The sequence below is a fragment of the Chelonoidis abingdonii genome, chromosome 1, assembly GCF_003597395.2.
Source record: "Chelonoidis abingdonii isolate Lonesome George chromosome 1, CheloAbing_2.0, whole genome shotgun sequence".
NCBI classification, from domain to species: Eukaryota; Metazoa; Chordata; order Testudines; family Testudinidae; genus Chelonoidis; species Chelonoidis abingdonii.
The window spans coordinates 243,439,945-243,454,299 of record NC_133769.1 but is presented as its reverse complement, the minus strand read 5'-3'; the positions used below and the strand labels follow the sequence as shown (position 1 = coordinate 243,454,299).

The 14,355-nt window shown below is 45.9% G+C and overlaps 1 protein-coding gene across 1 annotated transcript in view; it reads right to left on the bottom strand.

Annotated features, from left to right (window-relative positions):
* Positions 1 to 4,544: 4,544 nt before the first annotated feature.
* The window catches only part of LOC116820871 (arylsulfatase H-like), a 44,037-nt gene continuing 34,226 nt past the window's right edge, over positions 4,545 to 14,355 (bottom strand). Inside the window, exon 10 of the mRNA XM_032773611.2 lies at positions 4,545 to 4,959. Coding sequence (XP_032629502.1) covers positions 4,589 to 4,959 — 371 coding nt within the window. The 3' untranslated portion in view covers positions 4,545 to 4,588. The remainder of the gene's footprint in view (positions 4,960 to 14,355) is intronic.

Below are 14,355 nucleotides of genomic sequence, written 5' to 3'. Positions count from 1 at the left end.
TTGATTCCTATATGCCCTCCCCCTCCCCCACCAAGGAATAGCCCACTGCCAAGCCCACAGCAAGCCTGGTGGAGCCAGAAGCCACCTCAGCTTCATAGGCATGACTCAGATTTACAGTTTAATGGGAGGTATTTCTGTTATAAGCAGCAATGCAAATATTTTAAGTCCTGGTTACCAGTTTGTGGGCACTAATGCTGGATTGTTTCATTGTGCTGTGGCATCCCTGCCCCTTGTTCAAAATGGTGGGACTTGGAATTTCAACGATTCATAAACAACTGTAAAGTCACAAATGTTTGCTAGGGTTATTCAGACTTTCAGTCACAAGAAATTTGCCACTCTGTAATCACTCCTCCCGGGGGCAGGGGGGGGGGAGAGAGAGAGAGAGAGTGTGTGTGTAAATAAAAACAGGTCTCTATTTTAAATTGTATCCATTTCAGTTACATCTAGTCCAGGGGTTGGCAACCTCTGGCAGATGGCTCACCAAGGTAAGCACCCTGGTGGGCCGGGCCAGTTTGTTTACCTGCCACGTCCACAGGTTCAGCTGATCACAGCTCCCACTGGCCACTGTTCGCTGCTCCAGGCCAATAGGGGCGGCGGGAAGCCACGGCCAGCACATCCCTTGGCCCCCACCGCTTCCCCCAGCCTTCATTGGCCTGCATGCTAGAGGTTGCTGACCCATGATATAGTCCAGGGGTGGCACACCACTTCTGAAAGGTTGCCGGAATCTTCATTTAGTCACTCTAATTTAAGGTTTCACATGCCAGTAATACATTTTAATGTTTTTAGAAGGTCTCTATCTATAAGTCTATAATATATAACTAAACTATTGTATGAAAAGTAAATAAGGTTTTTAAAATGTTTAAAATTAAAATGCAGAGCTCCCCAGACCAGTAGCCAGGACCCAGGCAGTGTGAGTGTCACTGAAAATCAGCTCACGTGCCGCCTTTGGCACATGTGCCAGAGGTTGCCTACCCCTGATATTGTCCATGCAGTCTCCCAATCACAAACTCATTTCACCACAGCATAAGTGTGGTGTCATTTTTTTTCCCCAACTGGTGCCAGGAGCTCTGGGCAGGAGCAGAACTTAACAGAGAACTGTTTCAGCTACTCCTCTCCATCATGGCTGCAAGTATACTATCTCCTGCTCCCTCTCCCCCACCACAGCATGAGCACCCTGCTCTGTACCCTTAGTTCAGCAGTAGCTTCGACACCATGTCAGGGCAGCCCATGCATTCAGGACTTTTGAGCAGCTAGGGAGAGCAAATAAACCCCAGGATGCCTTCTTTCTTCAACCTCTCTCTGGTGAAAGCCTCCAGTCCTATCCCCCACCACCACGTGAGAGGAAAAGATGGAAAGGAGAACATGGACCCAGGAGACATGCAGTGCTAGGGGTATTATGTCAGGTAGTGAACATTTCCTTGTGTGTGTGATTTTGCCCAACACTATGTGAGTGTTGCACTGTTTTCAGACGTTTACAAATAAAGCATGCTCTGTTTTCAGGAAAGTTTATTATCATTGCATCATATCAAACAATTTTGATTTGAGATAATAAAGCTAAAAACATGTTCAGGAGCAAGTAACTGTTAGTTAGCCAACAGTACTCCTGTATTTACCAAGTACAGAAATTCACATCAATAAAGTCCATCTGTAAAGCCACGCTGTTCCCCTCATCCCACCCCAAATTCATTATTCATCATGTCATTCAGACTTGCATGGCAATCAAGCCCACACTCCCTCAAACACTGCTCCTGTCAGAGGGAAATGGCTCACCTCTGGCTTCAGAAAGGTTGTGAAGAGCACAGCAATCCAAGCGACTAGTGTCCCAGATTGCCTATGAATGTAGATTCCCAATTGGCAAAAAACTCAGGCACGTGACTTTTTCCTGTGCTGCCCACACTGATATTCCTAAATCTGCCTCTTTGGTGTACTGGTTCCTGCATAGCAATGGAGTAGTGCCCTTTGTACGGAGCTGCTCCTTGAGGTGGACAAATGAGGCCCAATAATGAATGGCCCCAGCACAGTTAGGAAACCCCATTCTCACAAAGCCAGCAGTTCTTCTTCGAGTGCTTGCTCATATCCATTCCAGTAGGTGTACGCGCTGTGCGTGCACGTTCGTCAGAGAACTTTTACCCTAGCAACTCCAGTGGGCCGGCAGGTCGCCCCCTAGAGTGGCGCTGCCATGGCGGGTGATATATACCCCTGCCGGCCCGCCCACTCCTCAGTTCCTTCTTACCGCCGTGTCGGTCGTTGGAACTGTGGAGCGCAGCATCCCGCATTCTTCCAAAAGGGTCGTCTCGGCCTTTCATGTCAAACCAGGACATATTCCTACTGTCTTCTTCCCAAAACCGCACTTGTCTCGCAAGGAGCAACAGTTACACTCCTTAGACGTGCGCAGAGCACTCGCCTTTATATAGAGCGAACCAAACCATTCCGTAAGTCACCCAGCTCTTTTGTCGCCGTCGCTGAACGAGTTAGAGGGTTACCAGTCTCCTCTCTAAGGATTCCTCATGGTGACTTCCTGTATACGGACTTACGACCTGGCCATCCCCCTCCGGCAGAGAGTAACGGCGCACTCTACCAGAGCCCAGGCTTCATCGAACAGCGTCCTCGCACGAGTGCCCATCCAGGAGATCTGCAGGGCAGCGACCTGGTCCTCCGTGCACACCTTTGCTACCCATTATGCCTTGGTCCAGCAGTCCAGCGGGAAGATGCGGCCTTCGGCTCTGCTGGGTTGCACACTGTGACCTCTCACTCCGACCCCACCGCCTAGGTAAGGCTTGGGAATCACCTACTGGAATGGATATGAGCAACACATCTCGAAGAACAACAGTTACAAAGGTGAGTAACCATGTTTTACTGCTGGACTCTTTAATGCCCACTCCTTTGGGGTAAACTACATGCCTGATTGCCTTAGATACCTCTGCCACCACTTCAGTCAGCTTTCCAACCTCACACTGTTTGATAATGGCCCTGTGTTTAAAAACAAATGTGAATTCAGTTTGGTAATACATGTTCACCTGAGTGATTATTCCCCCTCTGTTAAGACTTTTCTAACCTCTGCTTGAACTTGGCGCTCTGGCAGCCACACTGCAGCATGCAGACCCGAGTCAAACAAACCAGATCCCAGAGGGGCTGGTGCCCCTCCTGGACTCAGAGAGGCTGCATATTGCTGTGTGGCTGCCAGAGCCCAGCGGTGAAAATAACATCAAGCACTTACCGGTATCAGAGCCTGACTCTGGGCCCCAGAAAGGGGCGTGGTATTGGGGGGGGAGGCGGGGATGGAGCGGGTCAGCCTCCCGCAGCCAGCCCATCTGCTCTGCCTGGCCCATGCCACCCAGGGCATGGGGAGCCCCAGGCCCTTTTAAATTGCCAGCCCCAGGGCAGCTGCTCCTTCTCCCACTCCCGCAGAGAGAGAGAGAGAGAGTGTGTGTGTGTGAGAGAGAGAGAGAGAGAGACAGAGACAGAGAGAGAGAGAGAGAAAAAGGTGCAACGACATTAAAGCGCTGCCATGGCAGTGCTTTAATGTTAGCTGCGTATGGGCTGGGACCGGTGACCACTTTCTACCAGTCCGCTATAGCGGCCCACTTTCACCCCTGCCAGCGTCCCAGGTTCCATCAGCAGTTAGAAAAGTTTTAATGTAGCGATATACACTATACATGCTCAAGCTCAGGGATACAGAACACAAGCTGACTTGAGTTTCACTAATCCTGGGCTTTCCTTGCAGTATAGTCATAGCCACTCCCTGTGAAATTTGGTACCAGCCCTGTCAAAGCAGCTCCTGAGTCATGCCTTTCTGAAGACTGACATTCAACACTTGAAGTAGCTGAGATAACTAGTTCAATACAGAACATATGTGGTGCATCATTTTCAAGAGCTGTGCCATTTGCAGTTCGCATTTAATTCAGAGGGAGCTGCAGAATCTCAGCACTTTAGAATATCAAGCCCCTAGAGTGCATCTCTCTATGGGCTTAAGAGTCTAACGTTAGGTATCCAATATTTAAAAGTCTTGACCTTTGCTTTTTGTCATGGGCCTCATGGCCTGGCAGACAACCCGATTTGAGGACAAGGTACTGATGTGATTTAGTAGATGTATAATCACTGAAGTGAACATGTTTCAACATCGTACCAAACTGAACACGTTTGTTTTTAAATACAGGATAGTCTCTATAAACAAAGGGTTAAATCCTGAGATCCATTCTCTGGCACAAGCCTATGGCATGTGACACTTTATCTGAGTAACACTTGACCAGAAACTACCTCAGTGATTTAGTTGTATATAATCAATAATTTGCTTGAATTTAGAGCCAGTAGAAAAAGAAATTCCAGTTCATTTATTTGGGGCCAAAGCCTGAGTTTGCTGTTGAGGGCCAAATTGCAGTGGTGTAACTGAAACTGAATTTGGGCCAGACCTTATGTTCAGGCCTTAATGAGACAGACTCCAGGTCTACTGAACAGAGCATTGATAGGGTGAGTTAGAAGTGAGAGTAATGTCTGTTTCAAATAGTCCAGTGTAATTAGCCAAAGCCATTTAAGTGTTCTCTTTTTTCAGTTTACTAGCTGTTTGACTGCCTCCCTGTTCTTTCCTTGGTTAAAGAATTTTTTGGTCACTGTCACCCTCCTTGTCACACCAGCAAAATGGGAATGTCCCACAGCATGGTTGCAGCCAGGGCTTCCACATGTTGTTGTACCCAGAGAGCTGCTGAGGGACAGGAGTCAGGGTCCTGTGATGCTCCTGAACAGCTCTTTCTATTCTGCTTATTACTGTGTCAAACAGAGGTTCAGTGGCAGGAGACAGAGGTTTGATCTCAGCAGGGTCGCTGGAGAGATCAAAGAGCAAAGGAGGGTCATGATGGGTTACATCTTCCCCGAAGCAACTGCAGATCCCACTTATATAACAGCCTCCCGCCCCCTCTGGCTGGAATACTGGAGTTGTATAATGAGCCTTCCACAGTGCCGCACCTGCCAGGAGAGAAATCAACTTTAGTAACAAAGATGGACATGAACTAGACAGAGCTCTCCTAAAGGCAGTATTTTCCCTGCAAAAAGCTTTTATTCTATCCCTGTCATAGGAAACAAGTGGCAAGCCAAGGTGACCATGCAACTATTTATCTACTGGGAACTAACTGAATTCCAAAATAGCCCTTTCCAAAAGCATATGAACTGGTTATTTTTGTTCTTCTAAGGCAGTGATCTGTAGAACCATGTTTAAAAGCATTTCTTTTTACAGTAACTGGTAAAAACGGTTACCTACCGTTTTGTAACTGTTGTTCTTCGAGATGTGTTGTTCATGTCTATTACACATTAGGTGTGTGCATGCTGCCTGCACACACGTTGGAAACTTTTCCCTTAGCAGCTCCCATTGGATCAGCAGGGGAGTCCCCGCCAGAGCGGTGCCCCACTCTGGTGCATATACACCCCTGCCGATCCGACCCTCCCTCAGTTCCTTCTTGCCGGAGACTCCGACAGAGAGGAAGGAGGGTGGGAAGTGTAATGGACATGAACACTACATCTCGAAGAACAGCAGTTATGAAAAGGAGGGTCGGGTCAGCAGGGGTATATGTGCACCAGAGTGGGGCACTGCTCTGGTGAGAGCCCCCCCTGTCGGTCCGACGAGATCCGCTAAGGGAAAAAGTTTCCGACGTCTGTACACGTGGCACGCGTGCACACCTAATGTGTAATGGATGTGAACAATCACTCGAAGAACCTTCATTTACCCTGCTAGAGAGGCCAAACTTAATTCTATGAGGCAAAGACTAGATCTTCCTGTGTGTGTGGACTACGTCTCAGACTCATAGACTTTAAGGTGAGAAGGGACCATTATGATCATCTAGTCTGACCTCCTGCACAACGCAGGCCACAGAATCTCACCCACCCACTCCTGTAACAAACCCCTAACCTATGTCTGAGTTACTGAAGTCCTCAAATCATGGTTTAAAGACCCCAAGGTGCAGAAAATCCTCCAGCAAGTGATCTGTATCCCACGCTGCAGAGGAAGGTGAAAAACCTCCAGGGCCTCTGCCAATCTGCCCTGGAGGAAAATTCCTTCCCTACCCCAGATATGGCGATCAGTTAAACTCTGAGCATGTGGGCAAGATTCACCAGCCAGCACCCAGGAAAGATTACTCTGTAGTAACTCAGATCTCACCCCATCTAACATCCCATTACAGACCATTGGGCATATTTATCTCCTAATAATTAAAGATCAAATTCTCCAATTCTTAGACTGGGCCTTGGGCCACTGTACCCTATGTACCAACTGTTCTCACTCAATAGCTCCCACTGGGTTCAGCACCTGCGGTCAATCCCTTCAGGAATCTGGGACCAGTGGTAAATAGGGCGATTGTCCCAATATTTGGGTGGTTATCCCACGTCCCGACCAATCTTTGGTCGGGATGCAATTTGTCCCGATATTTCTAGTGCATTGCAGGTGCCAACTACTGCTCTATAAATTGATACGCAAGACCAATGCTCCTCTATGAGCTGGACTGCATTCCCTCTCTTTGCTTTGCAGAAAACTATCAGCTTAAATGACTCTCCCTAAGAATTGTCCAGTTGGCCCCAGATAGCCAGAGAGAGAGTGTTATTCCCAATGTAGTCACAAGGGCATTGAGAGTCTTGTATGGATGGAGCCACCTATTTAAAATGACTACTTGTGTATAGCTTTCAAGGAACATTCTCATCAGCATGAGGGCTCCCAGCTCATGGTAAGGAGGAAAATGAAGCTGCTCCAGGGCAAGACTGTGACGCGTTTCCTCAGGGACTCAAATGCTTCCCAGAGTTTGCAGGCTCATATGTGCCGCACAGTTTCTGCTAGTCCCCTTTGTAGGGTGTAGCAAGGGCTGCTGGAACAATATAGTGGAGGTGCTGAGAGCCATTGAACCAAACTGTAACCCCTTTATATAATGGAAACCACTTCACTTCACGCCAGGGGGTGCTGCAATTTCAGCACCTATGGGTATAGCATAATACCTCTTACAGCGATAGCAAGCTCTGGTGGTTGGTGCCTTAGTTGGAGGAGTCCTATCTCTTCCACCTGCCCCTGTGGAGCTGTGTGCGCCCTCAGGGGCGTTGGAAGGGTGCAGTGCTTGCAGTCTGAGTGCAGGGACTGGAAATGTACCTGGCCCTTATGTGGTCTGCCCAAGGGAAAATTCTTTATGCTCTCGCTCTGCACTTTGCGCTCACAGAAGGACCAGACAGAATCTGGTCCCAACTTATTTCCAGTCTGAGCACGTGGCCTAGTCGTATAAGCAAGGTAGTTTACTGGATATCAACTGGAGCCCAATAATAAAAATACAATAGAAACAGACACTTGTTTTCAACGCAGTGTGATGAACACTAGATTGCAGGGCCATGGCAGCATGTTGTACTGAGCTGTTGCATAGACCAGTGGCTCTCCAGCTGCTGACTGACAGTTTGAACAGAACTATATCAAACAAAGAGGAAAATAGCAGCATGACAGTAGGAGGCTGGCTAATAATGAAATATGACAAGGTGTTGAGTGAAACTGAATGCAGTTCAACAGGAGATTTGCCTCCCCCTGTGTCCCCTGGGAGATGATACAATTGATCTGAGCAAAGCGCTTTGAGTGACATTAATTGAGACAAGGTAGGTGAGGTAATATCGTTTATTAGATCAACTTCTGTTAGAGAGACAGACAAGCTTTCAAGCTACACACAGCTCTTCCTCAGGTCTGGGAAAGGTACTCCAAGATTACCTCACCCACCTTGTCTCTCTCTCAATCCTGGCAGTGACGTGGCTACAACTACACTGCAAATATTATTATTAATTTATCATTAATATTATTTTATTTTCTATAAACAATTGGGCCATGTTTTTTAAAATGGAAGCCCAAGGGCCACATAAAAAAATGTTCATGCGCCCACTTGGTAGCAGCCATCTGATGGTAACATATTTAGGCCATGAGCCCCTGTGATTTAAATAGTTCTAGGAGGAGGAGGAGGAGGAGGAGGAGATTGTGTCCAGCACACAACAGAGGTTAGACATTATGCCTAAATGACAGAAGGGTAGGTTCAACGCTCTGAGCCATTTCTGTAATGCATGCAGCACAAAAGCCTACATTTGCATTCTGTATATATGACATTTTCTTTTTGGTTCAGTGGAATCTGCTGAACTCTCTTGTTTTCTGTTGGCGCCCTGAGCTGTTCTTCTTGACCGGGAGGCTGGAGCTTTATCCCACAATCTGAGTGAGTCACATGTTGCTGCATCCAGGATGTCTTTTGCTAATCAAAAACTATTAGAAGAAAGGTGGTGGAAACAATATTGCATCTAAAAATCTAGCAAATATTCCAGCTGAACACCTTCCATGGATATATTTCTTAATTTAGTTCTAAATTTCAACTATAGCTTTTAGGCTGCATCTCAGAACTTGTTTAGTGTGATCACTTCTGGCTGAATTCCTCTGTAATTTTGGATTAAAATAATGTATTTGGAAACATGGTAGACACAGGTGTTTTCCCCTCTCAGCCATTAGCAGAAATTGTGTAAAAAAAGATGGATTGATAAAGGACACAGCCATTAATTGTAGCTGAAGTTTAAGATTAACAGTTACTCAGTATGCATTTTTTCTTGGCTATATGTAGATAACTGAATTGATACTGTAGTATATAGATCTCATATATACATATGTAATATAGACTATAATTTGTGTCATTGATGTGTTCAGAAAAATTAAATATTTTGGGCCATATTAGCTTAACTACCTGGCTGTCTATTGAGCTCACTTAGACTGGCTAGTTATGATTGATTCTCCATTGCCCTGCACCTTGTGTAGTTATTTACATCTGTGCAAGATGGGTGTAAAATGCTAAATAACTACACATGATGCAGGGCAACGCACAATCTGTCTCCCTGTTAGTTAGTGTTGAAGAGTGCACTGAGAATGTGGCAAACAACTGGAGTGTCGAAAAGAAAAAGAACTCGAAAAACAACATTGAAAGCCGAGTAGAACTGAGCACTGGAGAAGCCAGCACGGGTTCCAACCATCACAGACAGACAAAGAGGAACACATAATCAGAGTTAAAGCAACCCTGCCTGAATTTGAAGGAAGTGCGTTAATTTTGGGGTTACTTCTTAATGTAATATGTCCAAGGAAAAACTGTTTCTTGGATCTAAATAACTCTCAAACCCATTTGGTGATAATCAATTTAACAAGCAGAAAGGAAGTGTCTCTAATAAGCCCTATTGTGTCAGGACAGAAGAAAGGACTAACATAGACAAAAGACTCTCTCAGCCTAGATGAAGAGCCTAATTGATGAGTCCTCACTAGAAGACAAAGATACAATGGCTTCACATCCAGATAGCCCAATATACATATGTGAAAGGACAATAAGTAGAACATGAACGTGATGTATTTTAAAATGAGCAGAACAATAAAGAAAGATCAATTGGACTTCAAAGATTTCTCCTGCATTCTAAAAAAGGAATGGATGTGAGCAAAGCACAGATTTTTGTTTCAGATTAAATTAGATGGAATATTACAATTTTTGGTTTAACTATGTTTCACTTCACTGCCTGAATTTCAAAACTACCCACATTTTGAATATATCTGATCGGCATGTCTGTAATGGACATGCACATATAAATTATGCAGCTAGATAAGCAAATAATGTTTTCTTTCAAATTTGTGTGGAAAAAGATTGCTTGAGTAGCTATGGGATTCCTCCCAAAAATTATATCTTGCATTCTCTCTTATGTGACTAAGGTGGGAGCAGATATATATGTTCAGAATGTTTCATTTTTTATAGAACCATCTTGTGTTTCATTGGGATAACTAGGAAGGTACACAACTCTGTATGCAGTTAAGTAAACTGAATATACATAAGGTTATACAGGTAAAAGATGAGAGCAAGAGAGATTAACAATCCATTGTTACATTATTAGTACATTATAGGAAGCAAAGTTATTTTGGTGCATGAGATCAATTTGAAACCAAGTAGCAGACAGCAACACACGTAAGCCAGTCTAAACACAAAGCTTAGTAGGGCATCAATATACATGATCATCATTATTTTTAGATTACTATAGCAGCTATAGGCCCAAGTCAAACCCAGAGATTAATTGTACAGATACAGAGTAACAGACAACCCCTACCCTGGAGAGCTTTTAGTCTAGAGACAGACAATACAAAGGATGAGGGGGGAAAGCTGAGGTAAGTGAGATAAAAGTAGTAACTTACTCAGGGTCACAGAAGGTTAGTGGCAGAGCCCGCAATGGAAACACAGGTCTCCTAATTTCCAGTTTAGTGCCTTATCTGTTGCCAGACCAATCTGCCTCTCAGTAGGGTTAAATGATTAAAACCTGGGTGTGCTCACATATTCTCCTACAAAGGCGGATTCATTTTACGTTTGCACTTCAGCATTTTGGTTTGGGCCAAAGGCCCCATCGGTTTCTATACTGACTTCTCCCCTAAGGCCCATCCTTTCTTGAACTTGGCCCAGAATGGTCAGATTTGGGCCGTGATTTGTCCTATTTCTTATACTCTGTGTAGGAAGTGTAGGATTCTCTTTTGTGAGCTATACTACACTGACCCATTTTCTAACCACCACTCTCAAACTTGTGACATTCTATTTTGTTTCACAGGTGCTGTATGGGGATATTAGCCAGAATATAGTTAATTGCATTTTAATCTGTCTAGGTCTTGGAAACTGTGCGCAAGATCAGAAATTTCTAACCTTGGGGGAGTCCCAGAAAATGTGTGTGCAGGGACCTATTTGACTATAACATTTCTTTCTCAGAGATTGCAGGGATGGGAAGAGCGTTGGATTCATGTTGTTAGGAAAACTAGTGTGTAGAAGAAACGTCCATTGCTTTTATCCCACTGAATGTCCCTCCTAGGAGATGGAGATGTGAGGCCCCCAGTTGTCAGGATATCTGCCCAAATATCCTCATCTAAGGGACTTAGGAATTCAAATACCTACTTTCTTTTTATATGCAGACACTTGTCTGTTTCTGTATCTCATTCAGGGCTGTGGTGAGTCTGCTCACTAGTCCTTTAGTACTATTGTTAAAAGCTTCATCAGTTAAATTTCAAATTTGGAAGACAGTTAAAGCTTGGCCAGTCAGAACCCGCCTGAAAATGAAACATAGGGATTTAAATGGAGTACAAGTTGAAGATTGATGAAACACTCATGGGGGGGGGGGGAGAATTCTTTGTTTGCAGCACTTCGAGGCTTGGAACATCTCTATGCATTATAAAACACAATTCAAAGCAAAACAATATTGATGAAGAGGCCACTTTCTCCTCCCGCCTGGCATGTATTAGACTTTATCAATGTACCACTGCCCTCTAGTGGAAGATTTCATAACATACCTGCTTGACTATCAATTTTCTTGGAAGTTGCTCATTTAAGCCACCAGGCAGCTAAGATACAGAGCCAGGCTTCAACTCCAGCTGATGTTGTATGTTTGGAGAATGATTCATTCTGAAATCTAAACCAATCCAGCCCTCTCTTTAAAACACACTCTCCTATTCAGAGAAACTTTCAAAAAACTTTAGCTAATAAGCTTCCTTGCCACATTTGCTAATAGAAGATAACTGATCCTTTAAACTTGGGGTGGCTACATTTCAGACCCACTCTCTCTCTCTCCCCTCATCCCTATTTAATCCTACAATGATTCATTAATCAGTCATTTTCTCTAGCAATGTGCATTCATCTGAGAGATGGGAGATAGGGTTTAAGGTCCTGTTTTAACCCAGCCAGAGTGGGGATTTGAACCTGGTTCACCTACAGTTTGAGGGAGTGCTCTTACTGCCAAGAGAGATAAGAGACTTCCTCCAGCCCATCAATGGGAGATTTGTGCCCAAGACCCTTTAACCTAGGCCTTAAGTTCTGCCCCATTTCACTCCTGGATAGCGTAGATAGCTCCCCTCTCAGTTGATGGGTTCTACAAATCCCTTTTTTAAGCACCTAACCCTCCCCCATGCATTGTACAGGAAGCCTGAGAGCATAACTTAGGGCTTAGGGCCTAGATTCAGAAGTGTCCTTAGGCACCAAACGCAGTTGATCTGAGCCTATAGGCACCTGACTGATGGGCTGGAGGGAGACACCCATCTCTGCTTGAGATTCTCAGCTGTGACCAGAGGTGAAAGCAAGCCGGTACAGTCTGATACGGCATACCGGCAAGAGCCAGTACACCATGCCAGACCACACCGGCTTCTGTGGCTGGGATCAAAAGGGCTCTGGGCTCCCTGCAGCGGTGGGGAGCTCAGAGTCCTTTAAATCCCACCCGCAGCTCCGGTGGCCAGGCTGGGGCTGGGATTTAAAGGGCTTGGAGCTCCCCGCTGCTATGGGGAGCCTAGAGCCCTTTAAATCCCAGCTGGAGCTGTGGTGGGGATTTAAAGGGCCCGGAGCTCCATGGCAGCCGGAGCCCCGGGCCCTTTAATTTGCCCGTGAGCCCCAGGGGCTCCTAGCCACCTCTGCAGCTGGGAGCCCTGGCTTGATTTAAAGGCCCTAAGGCTCCCAGCCACAGCTGGTGCCCCAGGGCCTTTAAATCTTGAGAGGCCCTGCCTCTTCTGGTTGAGGCCATGCCCCCCTCAGGACTCCAGCAGTACCGGTAAGTCCTGTAAGTTACTTTCACCCCTTGCTGTGACTCCTCTTCTGAAGTTCTGTGTCTAGGCCAGGTCAGCCCTTTCTCACAAGAAAATAGAGACATGAACCTATCTCAGTGTAGCCAATAGCCGAGTGGTTAGGGCACTCACCTGCAATGTGGGAGACCTACATTCAAATCCCTTTTCTGCCTGGTTCAGAGCAGGGACCTGAAGCCAGGTCTCCCACCTCTCAGATGAGTATCCTAGCCCCTGGGCTGTGGAGTATTCGAGGGGGATGCATGTACACCCACCCCAGCATCAAAAATTCCCAACCTGCTCGCCCATGACTGTCATTTGTGTGAAACCCAATCTGGTAAGGATACTCTGAGAAAGGCCTGATCTGGAAGACTCACTAGGGTGAGAGGCAGGGAAACTTAGTCTGAGAATCCCTTTGGGCTACGGAGTGAGCAAGGGTTCAGAGCAGCTCGTTAGCTGTGGGGTAGCATCAGGACTTAGGCAGCTTTGTTCACAACAACTGGTGGAAACGGAGGCACCCAGGGGGACTTCATGTGCCTACACAGTTGGTGGCTGCTGAGCAATGGTTTTGAGAACACCAGTGATACCTAAATGAGGGATTTAGGTGCCTAAGAACCTTTGTGGATCTAGCCCTAGATTCCTACAAAAAGGAGCCTCAGAAGCTGGCAAGCTGAGCAGGGAGCTTGTCTAAGCTAGACAGGATCAAACTGCAGAGCAGAAGGGCATAGACACCTAAGCAGCTGACCTAGTGCACCAGGCTAACAGGCACCTCCCTACACTCAGGATATGTTGGCATGAACTCTCTCATGCAGTTAGGTACCAAGATCAGCATAGCCACTGTAGCTAGCCCACACCCTAGCAACCAAACTGTCCTCCTTTCTTGCACACTCAATGCTTCTCTCATGCTTTGCCCTATTTTCTCTTTGTCCATGGATGCCTGTTGTGTGGGTGCTGTGCTGCCCCACTCCACCAGTGGCCTGCATCTAGCCCTCCTGCAGCAGGGCCTGACAGGCATCAAGATTTCAGTGTGCTCAGAGCACAGCTACAGGGATTGGACTTCACTGATGATACAGATAATTCTCCTTAGCTTTGTGGCCTTCAGGGCTTTGGCTTGAGTGAGGGATCAGAGCAGCTTATTAGTTGTAACATGGTGTCAGGCCTTAGGGGGCTTTTGCAAATGCTGACTGGTGGAAATTTTAGGTGCCTGGGGGATTACACACCTCTGGGGATAGGTGGCAGCTAAGGAGCAGCTTTGAAAGTGTCAGTGGTATCTAAGTAGTGGGCTTGGGCACCTAAAGAGGCAGATGGGCACCTAAATACCTTTCAGGATCTGGCCCATAGGTTTCACAACAATGAACAAGCAACATCTTAATACCTTTAAAAAAAACCTGTTCCTAGTCACCCTCTGTGACTCAGTTTTCTATCTGTGCAATGGGAATAGCAGTTCCCTACCTCACAAAGGCGTAGTGAGGATAAATACCCTAAAGACTCTGAGGTGCTCAGATACTACAGTGATGGGGCTATACATGTACAGAATATGATAGATACAATAGTTGATATATTCTGCTCAAAATGTATTAAAGATTTATGAGAAAAGTTTAGAGGCATAGATCAACTTTTTGGCTTTACAAACAGTAACTAATTAAGCCTCACAATACCCCTGCGAAGAACTTAAAAATTATTACCTTCATTTCAGAGAGGAGGAAATCAAGGCAGAAATGTTAAGTGACTTGCTCAAGGTCTTAGAGATGGTGCTTAAATGAGGAGACCAT